This window comes from Podarcis melisellensis (assembly GCF_964234715.1).
Source record: "Podarcis melisellensis genome assembly, chromosome: 14".
Classification (NCBI taxonomy): Eukaryota; Metazoa; Chordata; class Lepidosauria; order Squamata; family Lacertidae; genus Podarcis; species Podarcis melisellensis.
Genome location: NC_138546.1, coordinates 9,005,125 through 9,019,989, shown reverse-complemented (window position 1 = coordinate 9,019,989; position 14,865 = coordinate 9,005,125). Strand labels below are relative to the sequence as shown.

General features: G+C 47.7%; 1 protein-coding gene across 8 annotated transcripts; it reads right to left on the bottom strand.

The window, feature by feature from the left end:
- Window positions 1–4,618: 4,618 nt before the first annotated feature.
- Window positions 4,619–14,031, bottom strand: LOC309357099 (uncharacterized protein). Of its 8 annotated transcripts, none has more exons than XM_081889052.1 (6): window positions 13,369–14,031; window positions 12,533–12,590; window positions 11,212–11,257; window positions 6,002–10,295; window positions 5,672–5,905; window positions 4,619–5,560 (listed from the first exon to the last, which is right to left on the bottom strand). In XM_081889052.1, exons 1-6 carry the CDS (start codon window positions 13,681–13,683, stop codon window positions 4,703–4,705), a joined length of 5,805 nt encoding a protein of 1,934 aa, XP_081745178.1. In that variant the 5' UTR covers window positions 13,684–14,031; the 3' UTR covers window positions 4,619–4,702. The 8 variants fall into 8 exon arrangements, with proteins under 8 accessions (XP_081745178.1, XP_081745181.1, XP_081745179.1 ...); XM_081889055.1 differs by having other exon boundaries at window positions 5,780–5,905; XM_081889053.1 differs by having other exon boundaries at window positions 4,619–5,905; window positions 6,002–6,937; window positions 7,154–10,295; window positions 13,369–14,029.
- Window positions 14,032–14,865: the final 834 nt, after the last annotated feature.

Genomic DNA, 14,865 nt, shown 5'->3' with positions numbered 1-14,865 from the left:
AATCATAATAACATCCTATGCACTAAGGAATTGGGGGGGGGGATATTTGCACCATAGGCAACTGGTTGGCTTATTTACATTTGCGCCTGGCTGTTCCCTAATTGTAATCAAAGCAGCTGCCAGTTGCTGCTCCCCCACCCCCAACGTCTCACTCTTTTTTGCTCTGCAAATTCGGTTTCCTTTCCGACAATCTGCAATCACAGTTAAGTCTGGTGCTGCAAGAACGCCCTCTAGTGGCTCCAGGTGTTGTTGTTTTTTCCTGGATGCTGCTCACCACTGTTGTGAATTGCGCCGTGATGCGCCTTTCATGAGGACTAGAACCTTATCTTTCTATAATGCAAGGCGTTTAATTAGTATCGCCTTTCCCAGTCTAGCAAATGCACTTAAGTGGAGGTGTTGAGCGTGCAATGATTATTAACATGCCGGAATAAATAAATAAAAGCAAAGTTCACTGTTAGATTTTTTTTTTACTCCTACTTACTCCCAAGAGCAAGTCAGCAGCTTTTAAAAATAAATATATACCTTGCCTTTCCTCCCCCTCGCTTTGTTTCCTGGGGGAAAGCTTGGTGCGCAGTGGGCTGCTCGTAAAAGGAAAAGAAAAGAAATCGGCAACCCCAGCAGTTCAAGGCAAATACAAGGCTGACCGACCTCTCTTTAACGTGGGAAAAACCCCTTAAATCAAAAGCCGACCTGGTACGATTAAGGTGCAGGGCCCTGGTGAGTGAATGCTCTCCCCGTGTTTGCTTTCACGTGGGAAAGAAACGGGAGTTGAGTTGAGATCGCTAGATTCCCCTCCTATGTGGCTCCTCGCCCCCTTTCCTCCCCTCCCCCCTTTTTTTCTTCTTCTTTAAACTTTCGCTTTCGGGTCTTAAATTGCCCTAAAAATGAGCCCCTCCCTCTCATTCTCTCTGGCGCGCCCACCGGGGCGAGGGGAAGAGGCATTCGGCCCGCCCGAGGTTTTAGCGAGGCACGGACGGGGTTCGAACCCGTGATCTTCGGTTTACGAGACCGACGCCTTACCACTTGGCCACCGCGCCTGCGTTGAAAGCCTCGCCTCACTCCCATCTAGGCTGGCGCCGCTCCCGAGGCGGCGGCGACGCCGGCGCGCGCCCCCGACGCTCGCTGCGCTGTCTTGCTTTTTTTTCTCTCTCTCTCTTGTCCGCCGCCAAGCGGCAGCCGTGGGAAGTGCACGCCTTGGAACTCCACACACCCAAGTGCGCATGCGCCTGGGTCTGTTGCTAAAAGACGGTGCGATCCTGTTCTTGCAACTCCGCATCGAGCAAACGCCGAAGAGCCCCGGGGAGAGACAAGACACCTGCGGAGAGGCGGGCACATGCCCACCCCAAATCTCCGTTTGCGAGCTGCTCTTTCCTTTTCAATTAATTTTTGATCCTCTAAGGCAGATCGATGGACAAACACAGTATTGAAAGTTGCACAAGACTGTCATTGAACTTATTATTCCAAAACATTGCAAAAATAAAATAAAAACACCACCCATTTTTCCATGAACCTATCAAACTTGTTTTATATGTAATACTGTAAGCTAATTTAATCATTGATTTGCATATAAGCTAAACAAGCTATAGCTTGGGGCCCCACTCTCTTGGGGCCCCCCAAAATGCCACTATTAATATACTTCTTAATTGTACTTCAGTTCAACAATTACTTTAATACATATTTTGTTATGTGCAAATGGCTTTAGATACCTATTAGGTCCATAAACTACCATATAACATATATTCAACACAAAAAACGGTGATAATTTGTTGTTGACAAAGGACAGCTGGACATATAAAGGGCCCCATAACCTTCAGTAGCTTAGGCCTCATCAAACCTAAATCCGGCCCTGATTGTAACTATAGACCAGATTTTCTTCAAACTATTCAAGTTCCCTCTCTCGCCCTGACCTAGCCACTGTGATCCACGCGCCGGTCACCTCCAGACTGGATTATTGTAACTCGCTCTACGTGGGGCTGCCCTTGAGACTGACCCAGAAACTCCAGCGGGTGCAGAATGCTGCAGCGAGACTCCTTACGGGGTCTTCGCTGCGAGATCACATTCACCCAGTGCTATACCAACTGCACTGGCTCCCGGTGGGGTACAGGATCAGGTTTAAGGTGCTGGTTTTAACCTTTAAAGCCCTATATGTCCTAGGACCCTCGTACCTACGGGACCGCTTCTCCTGGTATGCCCCACAGAGAAACTTACGGTGTTCTAATAAAAACATCTTGAAGGTCCCAGGCCACAGAGAGGTTAGGCTGGCCTCAACTAGAGCCAGGGCCTTTTCAGTACTGGCCCCGATCTGGTGGAACACTCTGTCACAAGAGACTAGGGCCCTGCGGGACTTGACATCTTTCCGCAGGGCCTGCAAGACAGAGCTGTTCTGCCAGGCCTTTGGCCAGGGCACAGCCTGACCCCCTCCCTTGGCAATCTTCGCGGAGCTCTGGCCCAATGGTGGCCAGTGCTTGAATTTAATTAATTTTATAATGAATGATTTTAGAGTGTTGTTTGTGCTGTACTTTGGTACTGTTTTATTGTTGTTAGCCGCCCTGAGCCCGGCTTCGGCTGGGGAGGGCGGGATATAAATAAAATTATTATTATTATTATTATTATTATTATTATTATTATTATTATTATTATTATTATTACAAGAAAGGAGATTCTGACTCAACATCCGGAAGAAAATTTTGACAATAACAGTTTAGCAGTGGAGTAGACTCTCTCGGGACTCTGGAGATTGTGGACTCTCCTTCCTTGGACGGTTGGACGGCCACCTGTCATGGATGCTTGAGTTGAGATTCCTACATAAAAGTAGCGAGAATGCTACTAGCCCAGAGATGGATGGAAGGAGGAGTACCAACAAAAGAAGAATGGCAGATGAAACTCATGGACTATGCAGAGATGGCGAAACTGACGGGAAAGATCCGAAACCAGGAAGATCAAGAATTTTCTAAAGACTGCAGTAAATTTGTAATTTGTTTAAAAGATCACTGCAAACGGTTAAAATCTTCGGCTGGGATGTAATGACACTTGTAATGTGGCAATTACTTATGATAATTATGGTTATTTAAAATAGATGGATAATGGTAAAAGATGCAGCAATAATAATAATAATAATAATAATAATAATAATAATTTATTTATACCCCACCCATCTGGCTGGGTTTCCCAGCCACTCTGGGCAGCTCCCAACAGAATATTAAAATACAATTGTCTATTAAACATTAAAAGCTTCCCTAAACAGGGCTGCCTTCAGATGTCTTTTAAAAGCCTGGTAGTTGTTTTTCTCTTTGACATCTGATGGGAGGGCATTCCACAGGGTGGGTGCCACTACCGAGAAGGCCCTCTGCCTGCTTCCCTGTAACCTCACTTCTCGCAATGAGGGAACCGCCAGAAGGCCCTCGGAGCTGGACCTCAGTCTCTGGGCTGAACGATGGGGGTGGAGACGCTCCTTCAGGTATACTGGGCTGAGGCTGTTTAGGGCTTTAAAGGTCAGCACCAGCACTTTGAATTGTGCTTGGAAACATACTGGGAGCCAGTGTAGGTCTTTCAATCTTAAACATGGAACCCATGGAGGGAGGGAAGGAGGCCTGAAGGTTCAAAAGAACCTTGTACTTTAATGTTTGAAATGGTTATAGTAAAATGCATGAAATTATGGGGGGGAAATTATTTAAAAATAAAAAAGACACTCCTGCATTGCAAGGGGTTGGACTAGATGACCCTTGGTTCCCTTCCAACAATTCTATGCTTCTGTGCTTCTGTTGGCCAACAATAACACCTTGACTTTGGCCCAGAAGCAAATGGACAACCAGTGCAGAAACTCTGAGCAGGCTTCCCAGCTGCAGTTTAGTTACTCTGCCAACAGGGTTGTGGTGAGTGGGGTGGGCAAATCTGCTAATTTCAGTTTCTCAGTTTCTTATTTCCCTCATCTTTAAATTCTCCGCAAATTCCCACATCAGTTATTTTATTATTATTTTTTAAAGTCCTCATGAAACTCCACCAGCATTTTAGTGCAAATGTCTAATGAAGGCAACAACTGTTTTGCATGTGTTCAAAGAACAAGCAACCACGCATGTGCGCATCGCCGCAACCCAGATGGGGCCAGAAAAGGGGGTGGGGTCGTACAAAAGAGGGCATAACGGGGCAGGGTGGACTTCCATGCACACCACTGATGCGCGCAGGGGTCAGGAACGCAACCCCCCTGCAAAACGGTCATTGCCCGTATACATCTTTTGTATGAAACTCCGCCCAATATACACATTTTTGCAATGCATTTCCCTAATGTTTATGTTTCTGCCGATAAAATAAACCTCTAGATGTTATTTTCATTTGTACATGCATCTATTTGCACACTTTACCCCAGTATATCATTTTTTATTTTTTGCACACATTACTTGTCAGGAGAGCTGCGCTGCAGAATTAAACCGGAACGCAAATTTCAAAGGCTATCGCTGTGTTTTGGTTTGCAGAGTGTTTCACAAAGTGTGGGGTTTTGTAACAAACAGAACCAAATTTTTCCTTCATCAATCCCTAGGAGTGAGAATCTCCCCACGACATTAACATATGCAGATGTGGAGCAATCTGTCATAAAACAGCACAAGATGGCCAGCAGCTGGGCTTCGCTTTCAGGCAAATATCTTTAATAGTTTCTTCCTCCCCACCACAATATCCCTTCTGCTTCTGAATAAATCCCCTTCTCTCTCTAAGACGGCTGGATTGTCACAGCAGGTTTTTTTGGCATCCTTTTTGCCTCCTTTTCCAAGCCGGAAGGAGCAGAGCTAGTTGGAGCAGTTTTGGATTTGCTATCCCATCGTACCACCTGGGGAACCCGGTTCCCGTTCATTTTCAAAATCCGCTTTGGAAGGACCCAGCAAACAGGTTTGACCGCCACCCCACTTTTATCCAGGGACATGCAGACGTAACAGAAGGGCCGGCTCGGCTTGGGCTGAGGGTCAGCGGAATGGCTCGGCTGTGCCGATTTATTTGTTTTCCTTCCTCTCGCCTCTTTGTCAAAGCCCACGTGGACCTGCAGCTCTGCTCCCTGGGACGGAAGCAGCCGGGCTTCCATTTTTTTCTTCAAGTGCAGGTTCAGTTTCTCTTTCACCAGGTCCAGCTCGAGGAAGAGGCTTGCCCTTATAATGGAGGCCTCCTTCTTCCGGATCCTGGCCTTCTCCATCTCCGGCCTGCTTCCACCGGCCACTGCTGCCCCTTTCTCCGTTTCTGCCTCCTTTCCACCCGTGGAAGGAGAAGGAAGCAGGGAGCCAGACTCAGTCGCTGGTTGCTTTTGCCCACTCTTTGCTTTCTCAGCTGGGCCAGCCTCTTTTGCCTTCTCTTCAAAGAAAGGCAAGAGAACCCTGCGGTGCACCCCTTCCGACTCCTTTTGCTGCTGCTTTGTAGTTCCAGTACTTCCACCAACCTCTGTTCCTTCCTTATCCAGGGAAACCGGGAGAACCTTCTGGGCTGGCCCTCCATCCTCCTCCTTTGGCTTGTCCTTTGTTTCTGCAGCCCCAGGACTTCCACCAACCTCTGTGTCTTTCTTATCAAGGGGAACCGGGAGAACCTTCTGGGCTGGAGCTCCCTCCTGCTGGTCCTTTGGCTGGTCCTTTGTTTCTGCAGCTCCAGGACTTCCATTGACCTCTGTTCCTTTTTTATCAAGGGGAACTGGGAGAACCTTCTGGGCTGGCACTTCCTGCTGGTCCTTTGGCTGTTCCTCTGATTCCACAGTTCCAGTAGTTCTACCAACCATCATTGCTTTCTCATCAAAGGTAACCTTGTGAACCTTCTGGGCTGGCCCTCCCTCCTGCTCCATAGACTGCTCCTTTGGTTCTGCTGCCCCAGGACTTCCACCGACCTCTGTGCCTTTCTTATCAAGGGGAACCGGGAGAACCTTCTGGCCTGGAGCTCCCTCCTGCTGGTCCTTTGTTTCTGCTGCTCCAGGACTTCCATTGACCTCTGTTCCTTTTTTATCAAGGGAAACTGGGAGAACCTTTTGGGCTGGCACTTCCTGTTGGTCCTTTGGCTGCTCCTTTGTTTCTGCAGCCCCAGGACTTCCACCGACCTCTATGTCTTTCTTATCAAGGGGAACCGGGAGAACCTTCTGGCCTGGTGCACCGTCCTCTTCCTTTGGCTTGTCCTTTGTTTCTGCTGACCCAGAACCTCCACCGACCTCTGTGCCTTTCTTATCAAGGGGAACCGGGAGAACCGTCTGGACTGGACCTGTCTCCTGCTCCTTTGACTGGTCCTTTGATACCGTAGTTCCACTGACCATTGCTCCCTTCTCAACAAAAGTAACCTTGTGAACTGGTGCTCCTTCCACCTGCATTTTTTGGTGCTTTGATTCTGCAGTTGCAGTTCTTTCACCAATATCTTTTTCTTTCACATCAAGGGAAATATTGTGGCGCATCCCTCCCACCACCTCCTTCTGGAGGTCCTTTGATTCCACAGTTACAGTTCTCCCAGTGATCACTATTCCTTTCTCATCAAAGGAGATTGGAAGAACCTTGTGGTCTGGCCCTTCCTTCACCTCCTTTTGGTGGTCCTTTGCTTCCACCATAACAGTGCTTCCACTCATCTTTGTTACTTTTTCATCAATGGAAATGGCAAGAACCTTGTGGCATGGTCCTCCCTCTACCTCTTTTGGTTGGTCCCTTGATTCTACCAGAACAGTGCTTCCACTTATCTCTGTTATTTTCTCATCAATGGAAATTGCAATAACCTTGGGACATGGTCCTCCCTCTACCTTCTTTGGTTGGTCCCTTGATTCCACAATTCCAGTTCTTTCAGTGATCACTGTTCCTTTTTCATCAATGGAAATTGGGACAGCCTTGTAGTGTGGACTTCCCTCCACCTCCACCTCCTTTTTATGTTCCCTTAATTCCACAATTCCAGTTCTCCCAGTGATCACTGTTCCTTTCTCATCAAAGGAGATTGGAAGAACCTTGTGGCATGGTCCTCCTTCTACCTCCTTTGGCTTGTCCCTTGATTCCACCCTAACAGTGCTTCCACTTATCTCTGTTACTTTCTCATCAATGGAAATTGCAAGAACCTTGTGGCATGGTTCTCCCTCTACCTCTTTTGGTTGGTCCCTTGATTCCACAATTACAGTTCTTCCGGCGATCACTATTGCTTTCTCATCAAATGAGATTGGAAGAACCTTGTGGCCTGGCCCTTCTTCCAGCTCCTTTTGAAGTTCCTTTGTTTCTACAGGTCTGGTTCTTCCTCCAACCTCTGTTGCTTTCTCATCAAATAAGATTGGGAGAACCTTGTAGTGTGGACCTCCCTCCACCTCCACCTCCTTTTGGTGTTCCCTTAATTCCACAATTCCAATTCTTCCACTGATCGCTTTTTCTTTTTCATCAAGCAAAACTGAGAGAACTTTGTAGTGTGGACCTCCCTCCACCTCCTTTTGGTGGTCCCTTGATTCTACCATAACAGTGCTTCCACTCATCTCTGTTAGTTTTTCATCGATGGAAATTGCAAGAACCTTGTGGCATGGCCCTTCCTCTACCTCCTTTTGTTGGTCCCTTGATTCCACAGTTACAGTTCTTCCAGTGATCACTGCTCCTTTCTCATCAAAGGAGAATGGAAGAACCTTGTGACCTGGCTCTCCTTCCAGCTCCTTTTGAAGTTCCTTTGTTTCTACAGTTCTGGTTCTTCCCCCTACCTCTGTTGCTTTCTCATCCAAGATTGAGAGAACCTTGGGACATGGTCCTACCTCTATCTCCTTTGGTTGGTCCCTTGATTCCAGAATTCCAGTTCTTTCTGTGATCACTGTTCCTTTTTCATCAAGGAAAATTGGGAGAACCTTGTAGTGTGGACCTCCCTCCACCTCCTTTTGGTGTTCCCTTAATTCCACCATTCCAGTTCTTCCAGTGATCACTGCTCCTTTCTCATCAAAGGAGATTGGAAGAACCTTGTGGCCTGGCCCTCCTTCCAGCTCCTTTTGATGTTCCTTTGTTTCTGCAGTTCTGGTTCGTCTTCTGGCCTCTGTTCCTTTATCAGCAATGAAAATTGGCAGAACCTCGTGGCATGGTCCTCTCCCTACCTCCTTTTGGTGTTCCCTTGATTCCACCATTCCAGTTCTTCCAGTGATCTCTGTTCCTTTCTCATCAAAGGAAATTGTGTGAACCTTGTGATGTGACGCTCTCTCCAGCTCCTTTTGGCGGCCCTTTGATTCTGCAGTTCTGGTTCTTCCTCCAACCTCTATCCCTTTTTCATCAAAGAAAATTGGGAGAACCTCGTGGCATGGTCCTCTCTCTACCTCCTTTTGTTGGTCCTTCGATTCCACCATTCCAGTTCTTCCACTGACTTCTACCTTTTTCTCATCAAAAGCAATTGCGAGAACCTCGTGGCTTGGCCCTCCCTCCAGCTCCGTTTGGTGGTGCCTTAATTTCGCCGTTGCAGTTCTTCCACTGACCACTGTTCCTCTCTCATCAATGAAAATCGGGAGAATCACGCAGGATGATCTTCCCGCTAGCTCCTCCTGGAAGTGCCTTAATTCACGGCCTCTGATCCCTTGTCTGCCCTCAGCCTCCACCCCCTTTTCTGCTCCTTCTCTTTCAGCTGACGCTCCATCGGTACTCAAGGAAAACCGGAGAACCTTGCTGGAGGATGCTGTCTCTGCCTGCATCCCCATTTTGTGTGGCTTTGAGGGCTCTGGGACTATCAGCATTTGATCCGAGCCAAGAGGTGTTTCCTCCTTGGGATGCCTCCTCAAAATGATGCTGGATGTGCAAGGCCCAGGGGACACCCTTTTCATGATACTTGTTTCGGTCCCACTCAGCTGTGAAGAACTGTAGGTCAGCTCCGCCACCGACTTTGAATAGGGCGTTGGAAGTTTCGACTTGTAGGCCAAGTATTTGTGTCCGATGTTCAGGTCAATGATGCAAGGAGCCTCTCCAGTGGCGAAGGGCAGGCAGATGTGTTTGGGCCTTGGGGTTTTGTTGCCAAAACGGATCGGCTTGGGCAGAGGATTTGCAGAAAGAACCTTGTAGAGTCGGAAGGATTCTTCCACCATTTCTGGAAAGGCGCCCGTCTGCATTTCTAACATCTTCACCGTCGTGTGGAAAGTGAGCTTCTTCACGTCTTCTGGCTCCATCGAGAGGAGAATATATTTCCCAGGGGAAGTCCCGGTTTTATGGCCTGGCCTCTTCGTGAGGAAACAAGGCTTCCTGCTCTCTTTTGGCTGGTCCTCCAAATGGAGAAGGTAATACTTCTTGGTCCCTGGAGATTCTCGTAAAGGTTTCGCATAGAGCACCGTGGCGTTTCTGTGTGGAGACTCAAGAGGCAGGGGGCTTCGGGCACAAATTGTCTTTCTCCTTGGCCTCTGGGGGCTGCTTTCAAGCTCCCCAGAAAATTCATCCACACAGGGTTGAAACCACGATTCAGACTTGGAGACGAGGGTGGGGACACCACACCGCCTCTGAACCATTTTCTTTTTGACATGAAATTCAAGGGAGCCTCTGACTTCCCTGTCCATCTCTTCCAGGACTAAAGGGGCCAGCTCAGAGTCACGCGGAGGGGAGCTGGTGCAGGAGATTGCTTTTGTCGCAGGCCGCTGACCGGTGGGAGAAGACGGCTTTGGCAAGCTTTCCTCCGAGGTGCTAGAATGTTCCTGTGCGCAGGTCACATCCATATCTATACACGGAAGTGGCATTTGGTCCGAGCAGGACAATTCTGGAGGTTTCTCCTCCCTCTCCTCTTGATCCGTGCAACTTTCAACACTCTCTTTCTCCATCAGTTTGGGAGGAGAGGGTGGCTTGGCCTTATGTGATGGTGCCGGGCCCATACGAATTGCGAGGCATTTTTCCACCAAGATGACCTGGTCTTCTTTTTTATAAGTCGCGCTCTGGAGAATATTTATCTGTGTAAACGGAGCAATAGGCGGGAAGGAAGGGATTCTTATGACTTCTGTATGTTTTTCAGGCAGCAATGGGACCTCCAACGGTTCACGCTTCGGCACTATCAAGCAGGGCTCGTCCGAATTGGAGCAGGAATCGGAGCTTTTGCTCTCCGTCACATCTGAGGAATCTAATACGGTCCACGAAGTATCTCTAGCATCCTGGAAGTTTTCGGAACTCGAATGCAGGTCCAGACATTTTAAATGAGGTAGGCAGGAGGAGGAGGAGGAAGATGAGGTGGAGGAGGAAGAGCAGGAAGCATGGCTTAAAATGGCCTCATACTTCAGTGGAGGAAATCCATCATATTTTGGACATAAACACTCCTCTTGATGCCAATTTCCCATATCTTCACATGGAACAAGAGAACAGTGGTGTATTTCACAAGGCTGCTCACAACTGCAAGAAATAAGACAAAACAAAGTTGTTTTGTACATTTGATGTGTTAATAAGGGTCATGTCCAAATGAATTTTAATTTTGTGTGTGTGTGTATGGTTTAAAAATGCTTTAAAATAATAGATCAATTGAAATTAGTGGGCCTGGGTATTGCATGCCCATTAATTTCCCAGAGGGCTATTCTGAGTAATGCTAACGTTGGACACCACCCAAATTCCTACCATTTCCAAAAGTTCACATTTTTAAAAACTATGCAATTTCTAAGATCGGGCTGGGCAATCACATGAGGACGAGAAAAGAAAAGGCAGCGTGGAAAAGAATGTACCAAGTTAGCATAAAGCAAGATAAAACTATGTTTTTGTGTTGAGGGGAGTGGGGACCGAGTTGTGTCCTACAAAACATTTTAGGAACCGCCTTAGGATGGAATTCAACGCCAGGGAGATACAGAGCAGACCCACAGAACTTAGTGGGCAGGTCTAACTTCTATGTCATTGTGTCCACTCTGGAGGAAAGCAACAGAGGGAAAAGAGAGACAGGGATGACAGAGCATCTTCTTTGCATGCAATAAGTCCCAGCTTCAGTCCCCAGCATCTCTTAAGTACAGCCTGGAAAGACCTGAAAGCCTGGAAAGCTGCTGCCCGATACGAGCCTGATTCTTGTTCACATTCATCCCTTGTTAGCGTATCTTGTTAGCATTCACCCTTTGTTAGTGTTTCTTGTTTGCATTTATCCCTTGTTAGCATTTCTTGTTTGCACTCATCCCTTGTTAGCTTTTGCGCCAGCTGGGACGTAAGGGGCTGCCTTTTACTCCCCAGGGCCCTTACCAGTCTTCTCCCAGAAGACTCCCCACCTGGGCACCTACTAGAAAACAGCCCAAATAACATCCCTTTTGTCTAGAGTTACTGAGGACATACCTACCTTTCGAAATAAGAAGTTAACGGTGTCCCACAAACGCAAAGACATTCTACGACAAAAAAATAATTATTATTTGTTTTGAAGATTTATTATAGCTCTGTAATGTTTAATCAATGAATGACATCGACTCAGGGATACGAAAACCTTTTTGGCCTGAGAGCCATATGGCAGTAGTGGGTGGGGCCGAATTAAAAGTAGGCGGAGCAACACATGTAAATTTTACCTTTAGTTTCCACACAAACGCTCCTCTCTATCTATCCTCCATTCACTTCTGTGGAAGGGTTTTTCTTTTATTGCCATTCCCACATCAACAACTCTCCCGCTGGCATTGCCATGACGGAGCATGTTTTATTTTACTTTCTTTATAAAGGTATTTATAAAACTGCCAGCTTGCAATAAGAAGTTGCATACACCACTTTAAACCAAGAACAGACGTCCCACACCAATGGCAGTATAGATCTCCGCAGAGACAATGCAATTATTCCAGGACTTGGAAAAGAACAAGTTAAGGGCTTCGTTAAAAACTGAGATATGGAATCTAGGAGCTAAATGGCACCTTCAACCTAGGTTATGGGCGCAACAGCGGAATGTCTAGGCACACTTTTTATAACAAGAATACAAAGCTGGAAATGAATTAACTGCAGCTAAAATATTACGTTCATTTTTCACATAGTCTAGTTCTTCCCGCCCCCTAATGTTCTTAAGAGGGACTCTTCTCCAGTCTTCTTCCAGTTACTCTCTGAACTGGAAGTGGGGAGGGAGAAAAAGGTCTTCCTTTCCTTCCACTCAGGGACGCGGGTGGCGCTGGGGTCTAAACCACTGAGCCTCTTGGGCTTGCTGATCAGAAGGTCGGTGGTTCGAATCCCCACAACGGGGTGAGCTCCCGTTGTTCGGTCCCTGCTCCTGCCAACCTAGCAGTTTGAAAGCACGTCAAAGTGCAAGCAGATAAATAGGTACCGCTCCGGCGGGAAGGTAAATGGTGTTTCCGTGTGCTGCTCTGGTTTACCAGAAGCGGCTTAGTCATGCTGGCCACATGACCTGGAAAAACTGTCTGCGGACAAACTCCGGCTCCCTTGGCCTGTAACGAGAGATGAGCGCCGCAACCCCAGAGAGTCATCTGCGACTGGACTTAACTGTCAGGGCTCCTTTACTTTTACCTCCCCCCCCCCCACTCTGCAGCTTTAATCTGAAATCTTAGGCGCAGTACTGCACCCAGTGCTCAGAAACTGCTCGTGCTAATGAAATTCCCTGTCACAAAATGCACCTAGAACAATGGGAGTTTCGAACACTGTTTAAGGGAGAAAGTCAGGTTGCAAAAACTTACCATTTTTTCCTATTGCTTCCTGCTCTGCTTCTCTCTCTAGTTCGGGAATTGTTTCCACCTGTGTGAAGGCAGGTGAGTAAAGTGAAAAACGGATTACCTGCTTTCCAGTTCTCTTAGATAGCCGTCCTCCTACGTCACCCCTTGCAATGCAGTGATCACAACTAAACAATTCATGACAGAAGGCCGCTCAACTTCTGCCTAAAAACCTTCAACGAAGGAGAGTCCACCACCTCCCAAGGGAGACAGTTCCACCATTGAATAGTTCTTACCATCAGAAAGTTCTTCCTAATATTTAGTCAGAATCTCCTTTATTGTAATTTGAATCTGTTAATTCTGGTCCTACCTTCTGGAACTGCTGAGATATCTGATGATAGCTATCCTATCTCCTCTCACTCATTAGGTAGTAAAATCCATGCCAAAATGCTGTTTTAAGGGTTGTTTTTAAAAGTCTGGAATGGATTACAGTGGTACCTCGGGTTAAGTACTTAATTCGTTCCAGAGGTCCATTCTTAACCTGAAATTGTTCTTAACCTGAAGCACCACTTTAGCTAATGGGGCCTCCTGCTGCTGCTGCGCCGCCAGAGCACAATTTCTGTTTTCATCCTGAAGCAAAGTTCTTAACCTGAGGTAATATTTCTGGGTTAGTGGAGTCTGTAACCTGAAGTGTATGTAACCCGAGGTACCACTGTAACCCGTTTTGCATTACTTCCTATGGGAAAGTGTGCCTCGGTTTTGGAACAGACTTCCGGAATGGATTAAGTTTGAGAACCAAGGTACCACTGTAATTTTCTCGACCAAAAATACTGAAGACGCTTTAAGGAGGAACATCTCATTACCGAGCTCACAGTCGCCTCGCGAGGCTTCGCTTGCGAAGAAGCCGGGCCCGACGAGGTCCAGATGTTTAGCACCAGCCACAGAAGCAGAACGGCCGATCCCACCAGGAGGAAGCCCCAGGGTGAGTCCGAAAGCCAGCAGAAGCCATGCTGCAAGCAGAAAGACTTGCGGAATTTCAGCAGCTTGTTCCCCTCCTGGTAGGGGGTGCCTGGGTCTTCCCGCACTACTATCCTGCCGCTGTGGGGGGAAGGATCTCTGTTTGGTTTCTTCCCCAACAGCAGGGAACTGAGCACCAAAGCTGCATATGCATGTCTCATGCTAGGTCCACGCCGCTGCGTCAAGGGCGCATTCCAAGTGGGTGTTTGTGTGTGTTTTACATCCGCCCCATCGCCCCAGGAAGCCAAGCTGGGACCTTTGCGACAGCCAGGTTGCCGGTCCGAGAAAAGATGGGGCAGCTCTCCATACAAAATGTTGGCCTCTCATCTCAGTTATGTCACAATAAGATCACAGCAGGGTCTGGTTGCTAAGGGACTGATTTGTGGCTCAAAGCTGGTGGAGAGGGATGCTTTCGGGGTGGACAGAGTTTATCAAACTTGTTCCCCTTAACGCCGCTATCTGTCAGGAGTCCAGATTCCCAGCTTGATAACACAGTAAAGGTAAAGGGATCCCTGACCATTAGGTCCAGTTGTGGCTGAATCTGGGGTTGTGGCGCTCATCTCGCTTTACTGGCCGAGGGAGCCGGCGTACAGCTTCCAGGTCATGTGGCCAGCATGACTAAGCCACTTCTGGCGAACCAGAGCAGCGCACAGAATTGCTGTTTACCTTCCCGCTGGAGCGGTACCTATTTATCTACTTGCACTTTTTGGTGTGCTGTCAAACTGTTAGGTTGGCAGGAGCACGGACCGAGCAACGGGAGCTCACCCCATCGTGGGGATTCGAACCGCCGACCTTCTGATCGGCAAGCCCAAGAGGCTCAGTGGTTTAACCCACAGCGCCACCCGCGTCCCGCTAACACAGTAAGCGTAGGTAATTAAAAAGGAGGATTTATTGCAAAAACAGACAGATAGCTCCGGATGGCTCTAATGCAGCTGCCGGCATTATCACTCAAGATGACCCTTCTGAAAACTCCTTCCGGTGTCTACAGAATATACTGAACCATCGCCCTTTGCATCTCGTTACTTCCGATCTAGCAGCCCTCCCATTCGCCGACTCTTCGGACTTAATGGATTAGCTCCAGCCTTTTCCTTTTCTAGCTAACCATCTCTGTGCCTGTTCATGCTTCCTGAGAGATTTGGCTGTATTCCAGTCCGCTCTCCACTACAGCCTTATCACCTTGCCATTCAAGGTCAGAAGGAGGCGAAGCCTGCAGCTGTCGGCTCTCCTCTGCCTAAGTGAAATCCCAGCCTCTCTGTTCCTGGCTGCTTTTTGCAGCTGGCTGCAAAACTTTGCTTGGAGCTGGCGTATTCATGACACTATTCTTTATAGTTTTAAGAGTTCTA

Excerpts from the sequence above, each read along its gene's own strand:
- LOC309357099 (XM_081889049.1), bottom strand. The coding sequence starts at position 13,683 with ATGAGACATGCATATGCAGCTTTGGTGCTCAGTTCCCTGCTGTTGGGG. Across the intron at positions 12,591-13,368 it reads GCGAGGCGACTGTGAGCTCG|GTGGAAACAATTCCCGAACT; the intron begins GTAATGAGATGT and ends GCCTTCACACAG. Across the intron at positions 5,906-6,001 it reads AGCCAAAGGACCAACAGGAA|GGAGCTCCAGGCCAGAAGGT; the intron begins GTGCCAGCCCAA and ends GACCAGCAGGAG.